We start from the raw sequence: 25,504 nt of genomic DNA, 5'->3' as shown, positions 1-25,504 counted from the left end.
CAAGGCTCAAACATGCACCCAACCGAGTCTAGATGGCCTTAAAAGGTGCTACCTTATGTGTAGTCTAATATTACCGTAGTTGGTTTTACCCAAGGGTGTGAATGATACGTGAGTGACAAGGAATGAAGTTGATGCATTCTCCTCCTGTTTCACATGCTCGCACATGGTCCTCTTTTTTTCATTTGGGTGGGTGGGGTGAGGGGCGTTTTTTTTTGTGTGTGTGTGTTGGGGGGAGGGGGGCAGGGGGTTTACATAAGCACCTATATCTCACTGCAAGAACATTTTTTTTGCAAAGAAGATGGTGGTGTATTCATGTGAACAACCATTTGTGAACACTATAATAGCTCACACCTAGAGTCATTGAACAAAAATGTTTGATACCACTCGAGTGCAAAAGAGACCGTTTTTTTATTAGATCTACTAATAGCCTTACATTTTACAAGAGGGGTATTGCTTATTAGGTTCTAATGTAGGCAACATGGGGGTTTTCTAAGACGTGAGGCCCCCATGGCTCATTCTTGCTTATCAAAAGTTTCCAATCCTTGAGTACCACAAGATAACATGGCCTTGCAGTTCCCAAAGTTCATTTTGTTGATATCGACGATGTCCCCCACCGACTATTGGAGAACAAAGTCCACGAGTCCCGTGGGATAAAAACTCAGAATTCTTTGACTTTGAAATAAACCTGTGAAAGCCATAAGGCAAGTAACATGAGTGCTCAAAGATAACACATCCATCATCAACTCAGACTTTTGCACCATCACGAGGAATTCTTACTTGGCAGCTGCGGGCTGGCAATAAAACCTTGAAAGAATTGGGACGGTTATTGAAATTTGTCTCTGGCTTTCCTGGTTCCCCTTCCGGGCTTGTGAAATGGTCAACATCATGACCAACCTAGAAAGCAGCAAAACCTTTAACAGATTATACACCTGTAGTCCCCTTAAGCCTCAGCAAATCTTTACTCATGAGGATTGAAATTTGAAAGGGTGCTCAAACCTTCTCCTAGCCCATCTGCTCCTGCCCTGGCCCCCTCCATCTCTAGTCCCAACTCTCGTAACTCCATTTCTTTCTCATCCCTCTTTAGGAGTCCTGCAGCCCCACCTTCCATCTCCCCCTGCTTACCTACTCCTCTTATTCCCAGATCCTCCCCCTTTCAAAGAAACCTAACTCATAAGCATGCATGTAATCACCGATGACCTTCAGACAGCCTACATGTGGAGAGGATGGTCAGATGGACGGGCACACATACAGGACTGTTCTTTAGAAAAGATTCTTCATTAGTACAAGCATCCCTCAAGTGGAGCGTCGATCTTGTCTTCATCTCGGCCGCATATTCTGACAGGTGTGGCCAGTAGTAAACGCTGATGTGCTGAGGCAGGTATGGTGTATTCGCCGGCAGCAGCAACAGCAACAGCAACAGCAGATGGTCAAGAAGTGGTACAATGTGATGAATGATGAGGCTAACCTATATATAGTATGAGGGAGTGCTGGTCAGCGAGCCTAAAGGCTGTCGGCCAGCAGCAAAGACACTAAAGCCCAGTAAAATCCCCTTTTTAGGGCTGGGAAAAATGCTGTTTTCACACACTCACTGTGGCCTCTATTCTGGGTTCTCCGAGTCCTCAATCATGTTGAAGTCACCCCCCATGCTACAAGCAGGAGACCTTGACACACCTGGATCCAAAAGTCAGTGTGATCTTGTGCCTTGGTGGGGGCATAGATGTTAAAAAGACCAACACGGTCCCCTCAAAGAAAAGAAGCACCTATATGCCCTGCCAGGGATGATGGTACCTGAATCAGTCACCTGGGAAAAAAGCTAACTCCCAATGGAGATACAAATCCCACCTTGGTTGCCTAAGAGTCCATAGGCAGGGTACCAAAAAGCATGATTGCAACCAACAGAACCTTCCTGCATCGCCTGGCCCTCTTCGTAGTCAAGAGATGTTCTTGTATCATGAGGACATTGACATTCCCCCCAACTAAGGCCCTCTGAAGCTGCTCGTACACAACCTTCGATCGTTGCAGCAGGTGCCACCCCTTAAAAGAGGCTGTCCCACATGGTGAAGTGAAGAGGCTACGAGCCCTGGAGAGCTTCTCCTTGGCTTGTGAGGAATTTGGGGTTTGTTTGGAGGGGAAGTGGTGGTTGTTCTCGCACGGGTGTATTGTAGGCGCTCCAGGTGGACATGTATGTGTCCCACCAAGAAGTCCCACTCAGCGGAGGCCCCATCCCTAACCTCACCAGGGCAGAGATCCTTGTCGTGAAGATATGTGAAAATCCCCCTCTCAGGCACAAAGCTAACAAAGATGTGAACTTCCTGGGCTTTCATGGGCCTCACCAACTTCGGTCACGCCTTAGAAAATAGCTAGCCAGTGGCCTCTGTGATGCAAAGGCACGTGAAACTGATCGCTAGTCTTGCAAGGTATGATCCACTAACTTCCAACACTTGTGGGGGTCGGGAGGGAATGCTAGAGGAGGACAAGTTAGTGGATCATACCTTGTGATATTCTTGTATCATGAGGACATTGACATCCACCCCAACTAAGGCCCTCTGAAGCTCCTCGCACACAACCTTCGATCGTTGCAGCAGGTGCCACACCCAGCCCTCAGATCTTCCAAGAGGCTGTCCCAAATGGTGAAGTGAAGAGGCTACGGGCCCTGGAGGGCCCCTCCTTGGCTTGCGAGGAATTTGGGGTTTGTTTGGAGGGGAAGTGGTTGTTCTTGCACGGGTGTATTGTAGGCACTCCAGGTGGACATGTATGTGTCCCACCCACGTCTAAGTACTGATGCCAAGACTGGCAACAGTAGAGGGTCCAGGGCCGCTGGAGGCCGATCCTCGATCCTTTCGGGGGCCCGGGGGGATGGGGGGTGGGGGAAGGGATGTGATGTGGCTGGAGAAGCAGGGACCTATTCCAGAGTCAGGTCCGCAGGGGCAGAGGAAACTGGATTAGAGGAATGGAGGGGGAATCCTGCAGGGCCACCTGTGGAGTGGCAGTGGGGTCCACCAGGGGATTGCCTGACACTGGCCATGGAGAATCTTCTGGAAAACCTGGCAAAGGATCCTATCATGAATGCTCATAATGCTTCGCAGACTGTATGTACTATGCCCTCAGGGACAGTGGCCTGGAGGGCCGGGCACGCACCGGGCTGCCCATGCCTACTGCTCGTGCTCACCAAGCATCTGATGTTGTTAGTCTGGAACGTCTCTCTCAGCCTTCAGGGACTGCGCTTGTGGGAGTGGGGGCCACCCATGGGCTCATGAACAGTTTTTTCACAAGGATGGGAAAGCTAAACTCCACCCGGATAGAGCCATTGCCTAGGAACTGAATGTCCGTGATACCACCAGGCCTACCCAATGAGAGTTGCCTGGAGGAGACCGTGGATCTAGCCTAGAACCCGTTAGCAGCCAACGAAAGTGCAAAGCAAGGTGCTAACTTCAAGAGAAGCCACAGAAGATGCCAAAAGCTAGACTTCCACATCTGAAAGTGGCCTCAAATAAGGACGAGGAAGGGGCTACCATGGAGTCCTCCTGAAGGGTGGAGCCAAAGGGGACTTGCAACTGCAATAAATCTCAACCTGTAGCAAAACAGCGGACGAGGAGAAAAAGGGGTGGTAGGCAGACGGCAAAGGTGACTAGAAGAAAAACAGGGGGGGGGGGGGGGGGGGGGGGGGATGGGTTGGCAGTGGGAACAAGCTATGGTGGTCGGGCAGGGATGCGGACGGGAGGTAGAGGGCAGAAAGGAGGCAGAGAAGGGGGGTTGGGGGGCACTCTCTAGCTAGAGAATACATGCAGGACTATTCACCTAGTATAGACCTGGTAAATTTAGGACATTAACCACTCAAGAAAAAGTGCTTTCACAAAAGACAACATGTTTAAGATCTTTGAAACATTGAGCAAAAGGAAACACCTTTGGTAATAAATGGTACAGCCCATGCTTCCCATACACACAACAATTCTGGAGGGACCTTTGGAAGAGACACCAGCCTATAAAGGTAGCCTACAAGGTCTTTTTGCATGAAAGGACCAGCCCAAGGCCTTTCATACCATCTCATTAGCAAAGCTCTATACAACCCATTCAACAGGAAAATTACCGGTGTAACCAACATTCATAACACACAAACCCCTCCATGCACAACACCCCCTCCCACCCTCCCAAAAAAACACACACACACACACACACACAAACACATGCAAATTAACTACTGCAGCTTACATATTCCAGGAAAGAAAATTTAAAAATCAGAGAGTATAATGATAGTATTAATACTCGGCCATAACCACCGAACTCCAGAGCATCACTATCTAGAGCAACACGGTACTTTCCTGGTAAGTCACAGCCAACCTTGTACCTATAAACAGCACAAACTAAGTTAAACTTGTTCATCAAATACAATTATTTCCCAAGCAATGTAAAATGTATTGAGAGGTATAATGTAGACCTTCAAACCCAATAGCCTTTTATGGAAAAAGCAGTAAATGCTTGTTCAAGCTCATGGGTGATCACTTACCCGGAGTACGTGTTACAAGGGTGGAAGTTGAAAACAAACACCAAACCACTTTTTTCAAAGACAATGACCTGCAAAGAACCCTTCTTTCATCATCCCATACTGTATACGATACAACTAGCTGTGCAAGTTATGCATATTCACAAACCAGGACAAAGTCCTAACCAAAAAAAAATACCTTTTCTTCCTCACTTGTGCATGAGACCATCTGGTTTGTGGATGCCAAAATATGGAAGGTCTCATCGAGCTCATTCATGGCTCTGTCGAAATTGTTCATGAACTATAATAGCAGAAAAGTAAACATGTCAATGGGTGCTTTGAACTGTTAATATAGACAAACAGCCAAAAAGAGAACAAAGACTTGCCAACTTATCAGAATCTTGGTGCAGGCAGTATGATGAATCAGACATTTTGGTCCTAAATTCATGTTCGATCCCTTCCTGGTCTAAGGTCATGGTGCAGTGTGTATGTATGCATGCACGTACATATGTATGTGTGTATGCATGCATGGCATATATGGTATGTACGTATGGTAGGTATGTATGCATGCATGCATGGTATGTATGTACGCATGCATGCATGCATGTAGGTAAATGTATGTATGCACGGAATGTATGGTATATACGTTTGTATGTATGTATGTATGTATGTATGTATGTATGTAAGATATGTGTGATGCATATTTGTACGGTATATATGTATGTAAGATGATATGTTTGTATGTATGTTTGTATGTTGTAGTTAGGTATGTATATACGCATGTATGCATGCATGTCTTTGCTGCAAGTATAGAAAGCAAGCACCTTGTATGTATGCATGTAGGGCATGTGTGGTATATATGGTATGTAAGTATGTATGTTTGTAGGTAGGTATGTATATATGCATGTATGCATGTATGGCTTTTCTAAAACAAACACCTTGTATGTATGCATGTAGGGTATGTATGGTATATATGGTATGTGAGTATGTATGTTTGTAGGTAGGCACACCGGTATGTATGTATGACTTTACTGAAAGCAGAACAAATCACCTTGTACCGGAGATGATCCACTTCTAGCAAGTCCCATTGCCTTTTACATTTTTCATAGCTCCAGTTGTTGCCATCTCGTGGAAAGTCAATCCATTCGGGGTGCCCAAACTTAAATTGCAAAAACCAGAGTTACAGAGTTTGATCAATCATTTAAAAAAATCTGGAGATGTTTAGAGCCTCGACGACACAAAGGTTTTGGGAAAAAGTTTTGCAACCAAATTTAAAAAATACCTTACCTCATTTCCCATGAAATTTAAGTATCCTTCCCCTCCTAAAGCCATTGTCAAAAAATGGATCATCTACAGCATAAAGATTGCAGAAGCTGTAAAAATTATATCCAGCTTCTTTGAATGAGAGAACACAGAAAGTTCTAAAAAGATTGAGATGCAGAATTTTTAAATGACAGCACCTGCGTGCATGACCCCTTGAGAAATGCCCCCGTGTCAAAAAGTGTGAAGTCTCCATACCCTTCTATGCACAAAAGCCTCAATTTTATACCCATATTCACCACATACCCTAACGTTTTCATGTGTAAAATCCATTCTGTCCATTGTGTAGGCACTGTTTGTACAAGCTTTTAAAACACCATGTTTTGCACCCGCACATTACATATGCATTACATGAGTGAAACCCCTCGTATGTGCATGCACATGTGTGCATAGTGCACATTTGTGTGTATTCACATGGTTTTCTTTTTGTGTCATGCTTTCAAGACCAATTCAATTCAGGAATCCCCGGGAAAAACACACACAAACCCCTGCTGTGTACATGGGTTTCCCCATCACAGCCCAGGTGCCTTCACTTGGCTAGTGGTTGCTCCTCCAATTGAGATTTCAAAGCAATCTAATTGAAAAGTGAAGAAGAACTGCTCATACAAATTGAAGAAAAAAAATACCTTGTGAAGAGAGATGCCCCGGTCAACAACCGGAGAAATCGGTTGCAAGGTTGACATGCCCGTGTACATCTCCTTGTCCATCAGCAGAAAAGCAAAAGTCTTGTCCCCAACCAGTGACTGCACAAGGAGAGACCATGAACAGAAACGATACCCAGGGGAGATAGTCATCTACAGAGTAAGCCACACACCTCTCTGGACTACCTGGTCATGGCTTTCAGCATATGCCACACTTTTTTCTGTGTACCTCCGGTTCAGTAGCGCATGACATATCTCCCCCATTTTCCACTGCTCATCTGGAACATCCTTCAAATATTGGATCCACTTATCTGGGATCCCCATAGCCAGGCGATAGTCAAACCCTACACCACCTTCTCGTGCTGACCTGCATAGGGTTGGCATCCCAGAAACATCCTCTGCAATCACTGTGGCATCAGGAGAAAGGCTATGAATGAGGTCATTGGCCAGCATCAAATATACCACTGCGTCCACATCGGTACTGAAGCCAAAATACTCAGAATAGTTGCCAGTGAATGACATGTTTATCCCATGGTGATGGTAAAGCATGGATGTGACTCCATCAAATCGGAATCCATCAAACTTGAACTCATCAAGCCACCAACGCAAGTTGGACAGCAAAAACCGCTGCACTTCCCAATTGCTATAGTTGAATAACCGGCTATCCCATAGTTTATGATACCCACGGTCACCCGTGTGAAAATAAGAGGCTTCAGTGGCTTGCCCAAAATCATATCCGTTGAGACCATCTGTGACATTGTTGCTAGCATGACTCTGCACAACATCAATAAGCACCCTGAGGCCTAAGGAATGTGCTTTGTCAACGAGGTATTTCAGCTCCTCAGGTGTCCCTGAACGACTACTGACAGCAAAGAAATTAGTGACATGGTAGCCAAATGATGCATAGTAAGAGTGCTCCATGACTGCCATTAGCTGTACAGTGTTGTAGTTATTTGACTTGATCCGAGGTAGAATGTTGTCAGCAAACTCCATGTATGATGATACACGAGGCTCAGCAGAACTCATGCCCACATGAGCCTCGTATATCCGGGGTGCCAGAGGCTTTGGGGGTTGAGGGTGCTTGAATTCATATCTGTTGACAACAGAGTCCAAATGTAATGACGTTCTCAAAAGGCTTAGAACCACATTCAGTTAGTGCACAAGCCACATGTATGAGAAACCATACTTTTCAGCAGGAGGAGGATCCCAATATATGCCATCATAAGGTGCTCCGAATCGGCCTGGATCAGCTGTGGCCCATCTGATCCACGCGGGTATTCGATCATGCCAAGCACCGTCTCCACTTTGAAGGCGGATCTTCACCTTGGACTGATGTGGAATGGCTGACTTTTGATTTATGTCCGGTATTCTCAAGGTCCAAATGCCAAATTGATTCTTTTCCATCTTATGTTGTGAGCCATCCCAGTTGTTGAAGTCACCAATCAGTTGCGCTGACCTGTACAGAAAGAGAAGTAATTTACCTGAACTCTGACATACCAATAAAAAAGCTTGGATGTATCTTTCAAATGCATCGAAAGCTTAGGAGGGCTGACTGCCCAAAAAAGGGCTATTCTGAGGGCTTACTGTGCTGCAGGTGCCCATTCACTGTACACAATGCAATTCCCTTCTCTATTGAAACCAAGTTTTAAATACCCTGCGCATGTTGAAATAAATATCAGCTGAAATTTAAAAAACAAAAACAAAAACAAAATCCTGTTAGTAAACCAGGTTCTATGCAACTGAAGGGCTAGACTAGATCTGGAACTCACACTTAAGGCTCCACACAGTGTTATGTGCACACAACTCACTTATGTGGGCCCAAGCCTCATTAATAATCACTGCTCATATAAGAATATTATGTAACTTCCAAATAGGCCGAATACAGCCTATGAAACCCAATCAAAAGCAGTACAAAGGTCTTTTGTGAAACAGAAAACTGGGATGACTAGGTTTCGATACCTTGCTCTGTATGTGTGGAGCAAGAAACAAGCAGTGCCCCTCAGGATTGGGGCACCACACCTTCTTTATGAACACAGCTATGGCAAGGTTCGCAAAAGAAGTAAATGCTTCCTCCGTCCTCAAACACGTGACAAAAACCTGCAAAGATAGGATTGTATCCAGCATACTTGAGCAAGGTGTGTTTCTGTCTCTTCCACTCCGATGGGACACCCTTGGCAGATCTTGTTCAATTCCAAATTCCTGTGCCATTGTCCTATCTCACACCTGAGATGATGAGAGCTTAAGTGAAAGGCAGAAATTACATGAATGGCAATACTTACTGTGGTATCAGCTGTCACATAGCTGGGTGTCTTCTGTCCCCTCTAAAATCTTGTGTAGGGGGCTGATTTGTGAGGAGTAGTGGTTATATTTGGAAAAAACTTGCCTTTCCCACTTAGTTAGGCATTGCCTCTAAAGAAAAGTCTCATCTACTTGTGGATCCCATGACGGGTGAGTAAGGAGGTGCCTCCCATCTAGCAGGCCATTGCTTGCATGCAATTTTAGAAGCCTCTGGGATGGTAGAGCATGAAGTTTCTGGATATGCAAACACCCAATCAAGGCTAGTGGTAGAGGGCCCCTTTATGGTCTTGACCAGCATGATTTTGGTTTTTTTTTTGTAGGTTGACTATTAAATTACTGTGTGCACAGAATTGCTCAAGAGAAGGCATAACTTTTTTGTGCATCTTCAATCGAATGTGTCAGAAGGATTACATCATTTGCACCCAGGAGGGAGACTGCAGCCTGACACATGGGCATCGTACTCCCTCTTGGAATGCACACACGAGTACCAGTGTCTCAACTTTAACAATGTAGGGCCCCCATCTGAAGGTAGGTCTCCTTGCCTATAAACCTCACATGTTATAGAACCCTAGAAGTAGCCAAACTAGCTTGTGTACTTCATTTTTGGGCTTGAGGAGGCACTGAAATCAAGGAGAAGTAAGCCAGTTTTATTCTTGCACTTGAACACTAAGAATTAGTATAATAATATGTGCAAAATTCTGCCTCCAATTGTACTAACCTAATTCTTGCTATTTTCCCCACTAGACTTGACCTTGGCTGTTTGTAAACCGGCCTTGGTCTTCAGACAAAACCAAAGGGCAGTGCAAAAACAAACTTGCACACAAAACACTTCAACACCTTTGAGGACCAAGAAAAGGAAAACAAACAGGGGGAGCAAGAGTGCTCCTGCAAACAGTACACGGACACCAATTGGCCCCAAAACGCAATGGCGCCCCTTGCGGTATTTCTTTAATTGATTATAAGAGAGCTTTGATTACAATAAGGCTAGAAACTCAGCCGTCACAGTAGAACTCCTGAAGCCTATAGTTATGGGCATCTCTATGTTTCCAGATGTTTCATGAGGGAACAGGTAACTAGATGTACGCCGTTGTTGGCACTGTTGTTTTCTTCCGTTCCAGCAGGAAGAAAACAATCTGCTCCATGAGCATGCAGCCATGCGAGCTTGCATCACTCCCATGCCAAGAAACACATCCAAGTGACCTGTACTTGCAACCGGAAACCCAAGCACATAGCTGAATTTGCAGCCAACCAAAAACAGCCCATAAACAGTCTCAAAACAGCCTCAGAATTACTCATGTTCATAGCCACATGCACTACCACAAAACAGTCCATAAACCCTTTCCAAAACAGTCTTGAACCAAAGCAAAGAGAAGCTGAAAGTTCCATCAGTCGAATGCCATCGACATGATGTCTGTGTTCATGTGTTCGGAACCACCAAACACCAAGCTGATGTCCCACAAGTGTGTAGGAGAGAGAGAGAAACCCACACGGCTGTGCGCTTCCTGCAGCCGCCTACAGCCCTGTGCCTCCTTCCAACCTACTGTCCAGCCCTGCACTCCCTCCTACAGTCCACGCCTATATGTTCAGCTCTGTCTGTATGTACAGCAGTGCAGCCCAACAACCAACCTCTTGCCAAAAGCAAAGGAGCAGGGGAGATTCAGCTGACGCCTGTATTCACTGTAACGCAGCAGCCAGCCAGCCAAAAGCCAAAGAGAGAGAAAGAGTCAATAGGCGCCTGTATGCGTGTTCTGTAATACAGCAGCCAACCAGCCTCTCTCTCCAAAAAGCAGGCCTATCAGTGATATTCAGCTGCACCTCTAAGTAATCCAGCGCAGCCCGCCAGCAGCCTTCCGTGTGCCAAGCGAGAAAGAAAGAAAGAAAGAAAGAAAGATTGTATTAACATCTCTCTCAGGCCAAAGAGAACTGGCCTATGAGACAAAACCATGTACAATGTACGTGGTATCTCTGAGTGTCAGATGGTGCTCAGTGCACAATACAACAACTGGAAGAAAACTGCTACTGTGAGGTCGGGATGTATGTACATATATAAGGATGGAGCACTACTCGGGTAAATGCACAACTATATGCCAGGGTGATACAACGATGCTCAATGCAAGCATGCTCCTAGTCAGCTTCATCCTGTGGTGAGGGGGGGGGTGTAATATGTCATACATGTCAGCGCCAGTTGTAATGATATGCAAGATGTCCGCCAGATCAATGGGTCCCGGCTGTCCTCTTCTATAGTCGCCTCTGGTGTCGTGCCCCTGATCATATGTCGATGTCTGTGGGAAGGTCGGTATCCGGGCACTCGTGGACACCGCAATGCTCAAATCTCCTCTGCTCTCCTCAAAGTGGCCCCTCCGCCCATCACTGTGGGATCTGGCATGGCTGTCCTCTGGAAGAAATCGGTCAGCTAAGTCTGTCGGATCTAGGCTCTCCTCTCTCTTGATTGGAGTAACTGCTCTCTGTGTCGGTATATCTCTAGTAAGAAGCGCCCGAGTACTCGTTGGTCTGATATCTGCAGGATGGACTGAAAAGATGTGTCTGCTCCTCTGAAGAGAGTAGGGTAGGTGGCTCTTATCCCATCATAATCTGGACATCTGCATACAAAGTGTGACTCGCTCTCCACATCCTCTCTGCATAATCTGCATAATCTCTCCTCCCGCGAGATGCGGGGTGCTCGTCCAGCCTCAATCTCCAGGGGGTGTGATGAAACTCAGAGCTGTCCAATCACTACTCTCAGAGCATGTGGAAGATATAGATCCATGTAGTGCAGTCTCTGAATGAAACCATCATAAGTCAGCATCAAGAAATGATCTCTGTAGTATGCCATCTTCGTACGGAGAGGCTGTGATGGTGTCACCCATGTGCGCATGATATGTCTCTAAATCAGCTCCTGCCTGATGACTCTATTCCTCTCAGTGTGTGAGAGGGAGAGGTGGTGTTCTATTGTTTTTAAAGGTTTTTAAAACCTTTTGTCCGCTCCCCCCACATGGGGTAATGAAAAGAAACCTTTAAAAAAATTTCTAGAGTCTCCTTTGATTCCAAAAACTGTACCAATCTGTCCATGAAGCAAGTTGCCCCAAACTGATGCCATTCACACTGTCCACCATGTTCCCATGCACACTTGCATACTGTCAAGAGAAAAACACAGGGTCGTGACACTGTTCAGAGGATTGCTATACTGGCCGCTCTTGGTGGCTGACTTTTGGACTGATCTGGTGCTTGTGTTAGCCTACAAAAGGGAGCTGAACTGTGTGTTCTACTTCCTGGCTGCAGCCCCTCCTCTCTTTGACCGTTCTATGCCTTGCGTCAACCCTTGCCTTGCTGTCTTCTTGTTGTGTTAGGGTCTGGAGCTGCCTTGTAAATATGAGATATGCGATGGGGGAGTGTGAGCCCCAACTACTCCTTATATGTAGGGACCAGTGACCTAGCCAACTCGGCTTGCGGGCTGGTCGTGAGCTGACAAAGCCTGTAAAGGGTTGCGTCATGGGCACCTTTGGCCATGGGACCTTTATGGGCTATCCACTATCACTAGTGTGGACATTTCCCGGTGTGAAAGGGGTCTAGGGAACTCTAGGACACCCAAATATTTGGAAATTACAAGCTTTGGCAATGAGGATTATTCATAACAAAGAGTTGGGCACCTGGAGCTTGGTCTAGGTGCCCAGGATAGTTCCCTGGATGCAGAGATGGTCACTTGAGCCCAAGTATCATGTGGGAAGCACGCCTGGCAGGCACCCGAAGATCTGGGAAGGATACAGTGTGGGAACAAGCTTTTATAACGCTGTCCACACACGTTTAGAATGTGGAAGGACAATTCATAATGTGGACATAATGAATTTCACATTCACTTATTATATATGGTAAACATCATGGATTTTGGGCATGGAAAAAGTTGTTGGCTTCTACATACAGATGTTGACCCACCATTTGCATCTGTTATGCACGTCTTTTGGATGAATGTCAACCAGTTTTCTATACAACGACAGCCTTATGTCCGTACAGCGATTCTTCAGACCATATTGTCCTTTGCTGGCCGTGGAGATGTGCCCTTTTCTGGCTGTACATGTGTTCTTCCTGTTGGTGGTGTATATGTGGCTGGCTGTTTATTGTACCGATGCTTCTACTTTCTTATGTTTTACCTGATATGGCTTTATAGTACTTTAACGTACTAGCAGATGGAGATAGAGACTTGTGCTGACATGGTTCTTGTGTATTTGCTGGCTGTACTTTTGTTCGTGCTTGATGCACATGTTGATGTACTGGCTGCTGGTTATGAATACATGGTTGTACCGGCTGCCATACTTGCTGTACATGCTGTTGGTCTTGAGTATCTTTGTACCAGCTGAATCTGCTAATGGTACTGTGCCGGCTGTACCATATGCTGAATGGGCTATTCCCACTGTACCGTGTGCTAAATGGAGTGTACTTGTTTGTACCGGCTGAATCTGCTAATGGTACTGTGCCGGCTGTACCATATGCTGAATGGGCTATTCCCACTGTACCGTGTGCTAAATGGAGTGTACTTGTTTGCTGATAGGTTTGTACCATCAGAACAGCAAATTGAATATAATCATGGGTCTCAAGAGACAAGGACCAATTGAATTCTCTGTGTCGGCTGCAACAGATGGGGGTTTTGTCCAGGGACCTGACCGATAGCATGTCGGCCAGGCCAGATGTGCTTTATAGGCCTATAAATAGCAATAGGCTGAGTTCTTGTAGCTATTCAGTCCTTTGAGGCTGAGTCAGTAGACTAGGACTTTTTGGAGTCAAGAACCCTTTTGATGGGGCAGCCTAGGGCTTGCCAAGATTGTACTGCCTTTTTTGTACATTATGAATATACTAAAACTCAGCTATCTCTCCATCTTTTGCTTGCGTTTTACATCAAGCATGTTCCAGGATAGGTGTTTAGGCCTGAAAGAAGACTCCAAGGGCTTCCACATGTGACATTGGTATCAGAGCATTAGGCTTAGCAAGGCTAAACACTGATTCGGTCCCAGATGAAGGTGCACTATCCAAGGAGAGTAACACAAGACATGGAAGAAGTTCCTAGGAGGTTGGTTGGTGGTGTTCCACAAAACCCAAGGGGAATGGCAATCCTGTGAGTTGGGTGCAACTTGGGAGGCTTTAAGGCAACGGTTCCAAGGGAGGATGTTTCTCCAAGGAGCAGAGTGAGAGTGCCAAACTCAATACTCAGGAAAAGAAGACCAAAGAAAGTGTTCACGGACAGGGCATGAAGGGATAAGGAACAAGGTAGAACAGATGCATAGATATTCATCAGATTTGGAGTAGAATTGGAGAATAGGGCAAGGTTTTCAGTGAAAAGGTTGACAGGTTTGGGAGTCCATGAGGAGACAAAGGGGATGATGAAAGTCATCCAAGGTCAGAAGTTGAAATCCCGTCATCAAGTTTTGCAGAGGGGGATGTCATGTGCAAGACATGTGCATGCTCATTCGAAGGCTATTTCCTAAAGGGCAGGAGATAAAGAGGACTTTTAAGACCAGAGTTTGGAGCTACAACAGCTAGGCATGGGCAGGGAAGACTGTGGAAAAGCGGAGGAAGTTGTCGGCCAGCATTTAATGAGACTTCTCTGTGTCGGCTGTAGCAAATGGGGGTTTTGTCCAAGGACTTGGCCGACAGCAGGTCGGCTAGGCCAGATGTGCTTCATGGGCCTGTAAATAAAAATAGGCTGAGTCTGAGTCAGTAGACTAGGACTTCTTGGAGTCAAGAACACTTCTGATGATGGGGCAGCCTAGGGCTTGCCAAGATTATACTTCCTTTTTGTACATTATGAACATGCTGAAACTCGGCTATCTCTCTCTCTTCTCTCCATCTTCTACTTGCGTTTTGCATCAAGCATGTTCCAAGAAAGGTGTTTAGGGTTGAAAGAAGACTCCTAGAGCTTCCGCATGCGCCAACTGCCCTGTGTGAGGGCTATGGATAATAAAACTTGGCAAACACATGGCTGAATTTATGATTCCCTAGAGTGGGCTGTAATTTTGGCATTTGTATGTGGATAATCCGGCTAGCCTGAATCTGGGAAGTCCCCAAAGCTTGTACATATAAAATTCTCCTTGGTAATAAAATTATCCAAATGGGAGTTGGCCCATTCTGGCCCCAATGTGGTGTCACATGTGCAATTCTATCCAAGTCACAATCGTGATATTCCCTCCCACTTAAAATAAGACTCCACCTAAATAAGAGACTTTTGATATTGAAAGAGTTATTGAAATATTGGTAAATGTTGTTGAAGATATTTGTCATTTTGCCATGTCAGAGTCGAGTTCTTTGTCATTAGGACATTTATGCTTGTGGTGAAGCTTAGCTTTCTCTATTGTCTTGTTGTCATGCTTTAAATGGTAAATCCCAAGTCATGGCATTATTCTTTAATGTCGTTGGGCTTGAAGTTGACTGCATTATATTGGTGCATAAGAATTTGAAGGTTCAAGCATGAATTCACCCGATGATACCTGAATAGTATTTGCTGAAGTGCTGGGCTTAAGAGTCGTGAAGTACTCATCTAAGTTGTTAGAAGAATGTGTGAAATTCTTTGCAATGTTGAAAACATTATCCTCTTACTTGGTAGATATCAAGTGTCTCATCCCATGTGGGTAAGGTTGAAACAAGTGTTATTTCCACTTTGGTAGTCTCCGTGTCTTCAAAGAGCCAAGGGCTTTTCAATATCATCCTTCTATTCTTCTTAGTCATGCTGGAAGAATCCTCGGTGTTGTCATCGAGTGACTCAATAAAGTTTTCCATAGATGTACCAAGGTTAGGAGAGTCAACTTTAGTTCCAGAAATGTGTTCCATGCTAGTATGTGAAGTCTTTGAAGAAATTATTGAAGCAAGGCTAGTACTAACATGAAGTACATGAGCTATTACATGTTTTCCTTTTGAATTATACAAGCAGTCTTTTGAAGTTGAAGGTTTCACATTATGGTTTTAAGTAGCATTGGGTCATTTAGGACATTCAAACCATCTATGATTGCCATGATAAATTGTTCACAATCCCGTCTTTTGTTGTTCACAAGAAGACGACGTTGTTGTACGATGAGGATTGTGAGGCTCGTCGCGTTCAGAGTCCCGTCCACGATCAGATGCACATGGCTGAAAGAACTATTGACACTCAGAATGATAAGAAGATGACCCATCTTGTCAGTGAGGTGGCTGTGAATGTTACCAAGGGGACTTGGTTCGGAATTGACAATTGCCTGATGCGGATTGTTTAATACCATGATGAGCCATATGTGAACTGCTGCCATAATGACCCTCAGAGGCCGGTGTTTGAGAATTCGGATTCAAATCCGCAACACGCTCGACGTAGTGAATGGCGACAACAAGGTCGATAGGGCTGTACTTTTGCACATTGGTACGAACTGGGGGGGGGGTGTAAACCTTCAATGAAGGCATGAAGCTCGTCCAGCTAGAAACAGAGAATCAATCTCCAATATCAGGCTAGTGAACTAGGAGACATGAGAAGCTAGAGAACCAGTTTGGTCCAAGTGACGTAACCAAGTTCGGGCTTGAAAATCTGCATTGGCGATGACCCGTAACCATTTTTCCAGTGTAGTGTCACCATTGCCACCAAAGCAAAGTGGTACCTTTCAAGGAAGGATGCAACAAATGTAATCTTCTTGGTATTGGTAAGGACCATAGAGTCAAAATACACATGTAATTTATAAAGTCATTGTTCAAGTGTACACTTATTGCGTTGTTGTGGGGATGTTTAATTTCCAATTTCTTTGCTTTACTACCTTGCAAAAGACGATAAAGGGTCTTACGATCATCACCTTCCACCTCAAGGGGAATGTTGTCTTCATTGTTTGGTATAGTGATGCTGTAATGTCGACTGCTGGTACATAACTAGTATGAGGATGGCGATTGGTTTTCAATTGTTGGATCTAAGAAGCCAATGTGGCCATGGACTCCTAAAGCTGTTATTGGAATTGTTGCTACAAAGCCTGTTGTGCCAAATCAGCAGGAGATGGACTGCCAGGCTGGTGGGTTTGGTCCTCCATAGCAGTAAGCTGAGATGAGGACTTTGAAAGTTGAGGCTCCAGGGAGAAGCTACTGCATATTTGGGAGAAAAGGCAAAATCAAGAAAAATTGGGCAAAGGAGTAAAAATTGGCAAGGGCATTCTCTCTTGTTCTTCTATGACTTTTTGGACAATGTTGTGGGAAAAATAGGAAGAACCAACTTGATTACGAATTCATACCTTTTCGCTATAAATAGGATCATTAGGATCATCATTCAAAGATCAAGAGGATCCATTTGTCAGATTCTGCAAGGCAGCAAGGACACAGTGGTGGATCTTTTCTTGTCCAATTGCAAGTAGAGGGCTGCAAGGATCGTTGTATGCATCATGAAGCTGTGAATCAGCAAGATCATTTGCACGAAGCTATGAATCAGCAAGATCATTGTATACATAGCATGTTTTGGCAATATACAATAGATTAGGTCTATCTCTCCTTCTCTTTTGTGTCTTTGCTAAATAAAGGATTAGCATTAATCTTCTTTGCTTAGCGTTAATCAAGAACACGCTTCCGCGAGACGCATGTTACACTAGTATTACAACTTGGCATATTTGGAGAGCCAAATACATAGAGGCTTTAGAGTGTTGTAGAAATCCATGGTGCCAGGATGGAGCATGTGCAAAGAGAGGGATGAAGGGTCAAGCCATGACTATGGTGGATAGAGAATAGCCATGGTGAGTGTGTGTGGAGAGAGAGAGAGAGAGAGAGAAAGAAAGATATGTTAACGTCTGCGAAAGTCCAAAGTGGCCTATGAGACCAAAACATAGTACATAGCTGATGACAGAGAGAGAGAGAGAGAGAGAGAGAGAGAGAGAGAGAGAGATATTAACGTCTCCTAAAGGCCGAAATGGCCCATGAGACCAAAACAAGGTACAACTGATGATGATGATGATGTCTCATCAGAATAAATCTGAAAGAAAGAATGAAAATAGTAACATCCTAAGAGAGCTAAGAGCTGAAAGCTGAACCGCTAAATCGTCGCGGTAAACTCCTCCGGTGGTGGGCAATGATGGCTCGAATTTGCTGATGGTGAGGGAGTCGTGGACGCGATCTTCGTGGTCGTGGGCATCTCGCTCTACAGATGGCAATGGCTCTGTCCAGGGTGACTATAGATGGGGGAGTAGAGGCTGGTGGAGGGTGGTCTGCCAGGTAGGCCTATAGATGGGGGAGTAGAGGCTAGTGGGGTTACAGTGCTGGCTCTGAAAAAATCTGTGAGGGCTCTCTGTCTAGGCGGCTCTGGTCCCACTGCCCTCCTGACCCTCAATAGGCTCTCTCTGTGGCGTCTAAGCTCAAGTATGAAGAGCCCTAAGCACCTTTGGTCCTCAAAGTCCATGATCCGATGCAAAGGTCCAAAGCCTTCACGGAACAGGCAGTGGTACCTCCCTCGGATCTCATAGTAGACAGTACAACGACATATATAGTGTTCCTCCGACTCCACCTCCTGATGCCAAAGCTGGCATATGCGGTCCTCTAGTGATATATCCTCATATCGACCTGTCTCTATCCTCAGCCGGTGTGAAGAGGTGCGAATCTATCCAATAGCACTCCGAATACCATGTGAGAGGTGTGTGTCCATGTAAGCATGGTGTATAATAAACCCGTCCGAAGAGAGGTGTAGAAAATGACTATGGTAGTGTGCCATTTTCGTGCCCAACGGCTGCGGGGGGCTGACCCATGTCCTCTCTGTATCTAGTCTCACAATGTCCATCCTGATCACCCGATTCAGCTCTGAACAGCTGAGATCTAAGAACGGGCAGTCCAAGCTGTAAGCAAAAGGCGGGAGTGCATCAATACTCATGCCATGCAAGGCCAGCCATGTGCGCATCTAGGCATACCACTGGGGCAGCCCCCATCTCTGCCCTGATGATCTCATGTGGTAGAGATGACTTGCTCCGAATCATGCGTGCAATCATCATCACTAATGGCCTTTCCATATGCTGCCATCCATCGTAATAGTCTCTCTCTGGTCCGTCCTGTCCTGCCAATGGCTCCCTCCTCTTATGGAAAAGACTAGGCCCCCATATCTCCGCTCCATAGAGAAGTGTCGATGTAACCAAAGTGTCAAATAGACATAGTTTCGTGCCTGGCTCTTGAAACTATATGTCTGCGCAATGTCTCTCAAGTGCCCCCAAAGCTGCAAATCCTCGTGCTAGTCTAACCTCTGCTGCCTCCCTCATAGAAAACCGCGGCCCTCTGAAGGTCACCCCCAGGTACACATAGGATCTGACATACTCAACTGGCTCTCCTCTAAATGTAAACTGCGTCTGTGTTCTAGTCACCCATGCTTGTGTTGTATTAAATGTCATAACCTTGGTTTTACCAAGGTTCACTGTGAGATCTTTGTCCACACAAAAAGACTGCAATGCATCCAAGTGTCTCTGTAGTCCCTCAAGGGAGTGTCTGAGATAAGCACAATGTCATCTGCATATAGCAGGATGGGTATCAACACCCAAGCTAGGCTCGCCCCTGGGCCACCCAATCTGTCCACATAGTCTGAGACCTCATCAATGTATAGCCCAAAGAGCGTGGGTGAAAGCGGGCAGCCCTGCTTCACCCCAATAGTACTGTTCGCTGCATCCGACAAAGCCCCTTGGGGCACGTATTCTGCCTATCACTGACTCATACAAAGTGTATACTCCCCACTGCATCTCCTCATGGAGACCAATATCCTGTAGTCTCCTCATAAGCCTGGCACATGGTACTGTATCAAATGCTTTGCGGAAGTCCACAAAACAACAATATATCCTCCGTCCTCATGCTTGTCCCTCCTCAATAAGAGCTCTGAGGGTGAGTATATGATCCAGTGTGGTGTATCCCCTCCTAAAACCAGCCTGTCCAATTGCTCTCTGTCCCTGCCTCTCTGCCCACCGGCTCATCTCATGCTCCAAGATGGATCCGTATATCTTAGCCAGATAATGGCCAATCATGATCGTACGATAGTTACTGGGCATCATGGGATCCCCGCTCTTAAAAAGCAACGGCACAATAGTGTTATCTGTCCAACTAGCTGGGAAACCTTCACACACAGCTCTATTAAACATGTGTACAAGGATCGGTGCCAGAGTATCCCGTGCATATGAGAAATGTTCAGCTGCTAGACCTTCATGATCTTGCACCCTCCCTATGTGTAGTCTATCAATCGCATCTAGCACCATCCGCAAAGTGAAGAAAACGCAATGATCCGGTTGAGGTGATGGCGGGCGCAGAATGGGAGGCTGTCCAGGTACATCATATAGGGACATCGCATACTCGTGCCAAGTCTCAGGTGCCATGATCGGGGTAGGTGGCTGCCTCTCCTGGAACATTTTATAGTATAACTCAAATGGTATTGCACGTTATGATAGAACCACCCAAGTACATGCTTTTATAGGCATCAAGCCTTATCATTTGACCTATAAGGGTTGTTCACATCCATAGAGGCTGTTCACATCAGGGTATTTCGGAGTTAGTTTGGAGTCCATTCAAGTGTCCTTAGTGGTGTGAACACCCTCTTATTAAAGGTCTTCGCAGGATTTGGAGTAATATTATTCACACCATCATGGCTACCTGGGCCAGAATCCAGGGATCTTCGAGGGCTGCGGATAGGAAGCGTGGCCAGTTTATGAGAGAGTGGGACATTGGTATCTTTTTCACGTCCTCTCATTCGGGACCCTATTGGCAGCACAGGACTCCTAATTGGTTGAGATCTCCACCTTACTTGGTGTGAAATTTTTTCATACTTAATAGATGTCTCGTTTCTGGGGAAAAAAAAAAAAGATAAGGATTTGGTCCCTATAAACGCTTGTATTTGGGTGGATTCATTATCATAGTAAATATCATTTGAGTTGTGCAATCTTTCTCTTGGTTGTATCACTCTCTCTCTCTCTCTCTCTCTCTCTCTCTCTCTCTCTCTCTCTAACCTTGTGCATCACTACCATGGGGGTTGAAGCTCCATCTCCTCCTTCAAGCTTCATCCCTCTCCACATACTGACCATGATGATGATATTTCACCCTCCATAGGTGCATATGTGTGATCTCCTGTGATATCCAAGATGGTATCAGAGCTCGGCTGAACCACATCTGCGTTTTTGGGTTTCTGCATTTTTAGGGGTATTGCATTTTCTGTTGGACTGCCCCACCGTCAAACCTGTGTTTTTTCTTCCATTCAGTCTTGCTGTTTTCTGAACTGAGCCACCATCATCTTCATCATCTAGGGTGTGTTTTTCTGAATCTGCAAACTAGCCTCTACCATGTTGGCAACTCTTCTCTTTGTGGTTCTCTATTCCAAGGTCATGGCTCTCTAACACCGTTACAAGCTGCCCTGATGCTAGTTGCTCTCTTTCTCTAAGGCTGCCCATGAAATATACCAGCTATTGGGGACAATTTGAAGGCTTCCATTGCAAAGAAATATTGAAGGCAAGGGTATTCAATCGTTGTATTATCATTTTCAGCCATCGGGCATTTGTCTTATTGATTGGTTATATCAAGACAACCATTGGACACTTGCTATTGGACAACCATTGGACACTTGCTATTGCCATTGGGCATGAAATTGAGCCATTGGGCACTTTCTATTGCCATGGGGTATTGTATCTCAGGCATATTGGCTTATGGACAGCTTTATGGGCCTATGATTCAGCTGTGATACAAATGAAACTGAACCACGCGGAGGACTAGGGCCTTCGACAAACTTAAACATAGACACATCCTTAACACATATCCAGAGTCACTTTGCATGAAAGACATAAAACATTTACATAATGTGTCGCGATTGTGACTTGATCTCTCTAACTACTCTTGATTAGCCTTCAATCATTGAAAGGACACCAATGAAGGGTCACACCCTGTCACATGGATCACCTATGAAGAGATCATCTCATTCAAAAGACATAAGCATCACACCCTTTCGTCAAGGATGTGTGTAACTTTTCAGGCCCTATTTCAAAAGGCCTTGTGTCTCAATGCAACAATATAGCTTTCTGTTCTCTGAATTCTATTTACTAAAGTATTTAGGTTCTATTTACTAAAGTATTTAGGTTCTTTTTAGTTTTTTCATGGCTCGGTACCACATGAAACTTTTGGTCTCGAGTCCTTTGAAAATGTTTAATAGAATTCTCTCTCTCTCTCTCTCTCTCTCTCTCTCTCTCTCTCTCTCTCTAAATTACCAAGGTTTTTAAATCACCTAAAGAGAATTTCTCAAGACCTCCTTCGTACTTTTCAATGTTTTGCTTGTGTTTCAAGTACTGATGGTATCTGTAATTCAGGTGATCTGCATGGGCAGTCAGGTCAGGATCTACATTGAACACTCCTAACCATCGGTTATCCATGGACAAATTACTAACAAGGAGGTCCTCTTTGCTGAAAGTAGTCGCGTTTGCAACAATAGGATCCACTTTCTTGTAAGACAACAAATGTTCCTGAAACCAAAAAACAAGACAAGACCATTCAGTAAGCATTTCATGCCAACTGGCCCTGGTTTGCACATGAAAAGAACCATTCATTTAGCATCTAATGCCAAGTTTGTACATAATACAAGCCATTCAACTAGGATTTGATGCCATGTGGCATACAAAAAAAGCCATCTATTCAAGTATATGTGATGCCAAGTGGCCCTTATTTGCTCTAATATGCACATAATAAGAGCTATGCCAGGTTGCCCCAGGTTGCACATGCTAGAAGCCTAGAATCCATTCAATTAGCATGCTAGGTGACCCTAGTTTGCACATGCTAGAAGCCTAGAATCCATTCAATTAGCATGCTAGGTGACCCTAGTTTGCACGTAATAAGAACCTTTCAGTTAGTGGCCGCCATTGCTCATCATAAGATCCCTTCCAATTAGCATTTGATGCCAGATGCCCTAATAAGCACATAATAGGAACCATTCACAGACGGCCTCTGATGAAAGATGGTTGTACATTGCACATAGTAAGAAGCATGCAATTTGGCACTTGAAACGATATGGCCCTAATTTGCACATGATAACAACCACGCAAATCAGCATTTGATTCCAAGTGGCCCTAAATAAGGCAAACTATTTAGTTATAGTAGCAATTCAAATAGTAATGATTAATGCCAAATGAACCTAATTTGCACATGATAAAGAACCATCCAATTAGCATTTGATGCAAGGTATTATGTTTTTGCACATAATAAGAACCATCCAAACAACGTTTGATCCCAGGTGAACCATCCTAATTTGACATAACATTCGATACAAAGTAAAACCATTGGAACAGCATCTAATCACTTGCACACAATAAAAATCATTTTTGGCATTTGATATCAAGAAGCCCTAATTTGCACATAATAAAAACCATCTCAATCAGCATTTGATGTCAGGTGGCCTAATATACACATGGTATGGACCATTAAGAAGCCTTTGCTGCCCTAATTTGGAACTATACGAATAGCATTTGATGCCAAGTGGCCCTAATTTGCAGATGATGAGAACCATTCAAGTGCCCAGTGGCCGTAATTTGCACATGATTACTGCGAATTTCATGCCAGGCGCCCCTAGTTTGCACATGATTAATGAAGATTTTGCCTTGTTTGCCAGGGTTTTAAGCGTAACCTTGCCGCTATTCCATATCTGATTTTGGCGAAAATGGCAAATTTGTCGAAGCCCAAATTTGTCCGCTACATTTCCCGCAAAATCACCGCTTCCCTTGATCGTCTTGAATTCGCTTCCGTTACTCGGATCCTGTAAAACCAAAAATGCTCTGATAAGCTAGTGAACTTGGAGAGCCCTATTAAGAACATGTTAATCATCCATTAATCAAATGATATTCTTAATTATGACCAAACCTTGGGCGGGTAATAGGAGCTGAGAGAGCTCCACACTGCAGTGTGCATTGTCTATATTTTATTTATTATTTGTGCTTTTGCCAACTTATCTTGGGAAGGCACTCCTGGCTTTGTAGGAAATTTAGAAGTAATAAAAGTGTATAAATTTTATAAAAAAGTGTAGATTTTAAAGCGTGTCAATTGACACATTCCCTAAGCCCCAGCCCATGGGAGTTGGAAGGCAAGATTGCTCGTCCATCCCTTACACATGCACACATGGCATTGCTCTAGCTGCCCACTGAGTTTTTCTGGTAACTTTGCCATGGGCATTTAAGGCCCCGTGTTAGATAGTGCCGAGGTTAAGTTAGCCTCACTCTAAAATGAAGAACACAAACACATCCAGCCAAAAAAGAACCATTTGGTCCGAAAAAGTTGAACACAACGATGAATGGGGACCAGCAGTGTTTATTTTTGCAAGTGAGGTACCTTGTTTTCTAGGAAGGTCTCTTTTTAAGTTGCCTTTCTCCCATAAAGGCAAATATTTTTCCTTTGCCCTTCGAGAGATGGCCTTACATTAAAGTTATCTTTCTAGGTAAAATACAACCAACAATACTTAAAAGATTGCATCTAACATAAAATACAACCAACAATACTTAAAAGATTGCATCTAACATAAAGATTGTCTTTCTAGATAAAATACAACCAACAATATACTTAAAAAGATTACATCTAACATAAAGATTGGCTTTTTAAGCAAAAGTACTTAAACCCGGATCAGACTTGGTGTCTAGTTTAGCATCTCAAGCTAGGATGCGAGTGCAACCTTTCTCCCTTGACACGTGTGTGTGGGGCTTCACGGACGACCAAATGGGCTTTCGAGGTAGCCATAAAAGTTTTACATTCATATATAGCTTTAAGACATTTATATACTTGAATGTGATGTGGATGGTGGAAAGAGGAAGGTGCTCTTAAATGCACATCGAAAATCAATGAATCATGTGATGGTTGGCAAATTATATGTGTAAAGGCTTCGATGGATTGATTAGGTTTTAAGTATCTTTAGACCCACTCACCCTACAATTATGAGTGAGGAAGATCCCCCATCCACACGATGGATGGCCAAGCTTGGCTCGTTCTAATACATAGAACCCTCCTAAAGCCCTCCATGCCATTGACACAAGAAAAGATTCTTATGTCAGAGTGCTCATGTGATTCCATGTAGGTCACCTACAGTGATTGATGATAGTCATTGTAGGTGACCTTCAATGACTTTCTTTATAACTTTTTATTGAGAAGGGTGTAGCATTCTATGTCAGAGTGCTCATGTGATTCCATGTAGGTCACCTACAGTGATTGATGATAGTCATTGTAGGTGACCTTCAATGACTTTCTTTATAACTTTTTATTGAGAAGGGTGTAGCATTCTCTAGAGAGATTCTACAACTCTAAATATTTGAGGTTGTCTATATGTCCAAATGTCTTCTCCACATCTCTCGTGTCCAAGTGCCTTCTCCACTCTCTCATTTAAATCTAGAAAATGGCTTGTAAGAAAGGTCCTATCTTATTGACAATAAAGTTTTTTTGAGGTCTATGCTCTCTCTATTCCAAATGTCTTCTCCACACTCTCTCATGTCTTTTTCTTATTGATAATAAAGTTTTTTTGAGGTCTATACTCTCTCTCTATTCCATATGTCTCTCTCATGTCCAAGTGTCTTCTCCATGCTCTCTCGTGTCCAAATCTAGAAAATGGCTTGCTTGTAAGAAAGGTCCTTTCCTTATTACTAATAAAGCTTTTTGAAGTCTATGCTCTCTCTTGCCAATTTCAAAAAAATACTCCTTTTCTTTTTAAAAAATTAAATTAAAGGCTAGCAAAGCTAATGTTCACCATTTTAGTACCTTGGGTGCTGTATTGTTACAATCGAGTATTGAATTGCCATTGTCACCTATGGCATCAACATAAAATCGG

General features: G+C 44.4%; 1 protein-coding gene across 2 annotated transcripts; it reads right to left on the bottom strand.

Moving 5' to 3' along the window:
- Positions 1 to 392: 392 nt before the first annotated feature.
- On the bottom strand, positions 393 to 23,988 carry LOC147625098 (1,4-alpha-glucan-branching enzyme, chloroplastic/amyloplastic-like). Of its 2 annotated transcripts, none has more exons than XR_015268918.1 (14): positions 23,560 to 23,988; positions 23,327 to 23,455; positions 21,938 to 22,172; positions 8,026 to 8,095; positions 7,628 to 7,897; positions 6,628 to 7,534; positions 6,427 to 6,543; positions 5,768 to 5,830; positions 5,532 to 5,639; positions 4,694 to 4,781; positions 4,505 to 4,572; positions 4,264 to 4,345; positions 778 to 894; positions 393 to 685 (listed from the first exon to the last, which is right to left on the bottom strand). XR_015268918.1 is itself a non-coding variant. In XM_086818363.1 (14 exons), the coding sequence occupies exons 1-14, from the start codon at positions 23,605 to 23,607 to the stop codon at positions 659 to 661; spliced, it is 2,343 nt and encodes a 780-aa protein (XP_086674489.1). In that variant the 5' UTR covers positions 23,608 to 23,977; the 3' UTR covers positions 393 to 658. The 2 variants fall into 2 exon arrangements, 1 of the variants encoding a protein (XP_086674489.1); XM_086818363.1 differs by having other exon boundaries at positions 4,680 to 4,781; positions 23,560 to 23,977.
- Positions 23,989 to 25,504: the final 1,516 nt, after the last annotated feature.

Source organism: Cibotium barometz, chromosome 24 (assembly GCF_041138505.1).
Source record: "Cibotium barometz isolate CiBa-2024 chromosome 24, ASM4113850v1, whole genome shotgun sequence".
Classification (NCBI taxonomy): Eukaryota; Viridiplantae; Streptophyta; class Polypodiopsida; order Cyatheales; family Cibotiaceae; genus Cibotium; species Cibotium barometz.
The sequence above is the reverse complement of the archived record's forward strand: the minus strand, read 5'-3'. Positions and strand labels throughout refer to the sequence as shown.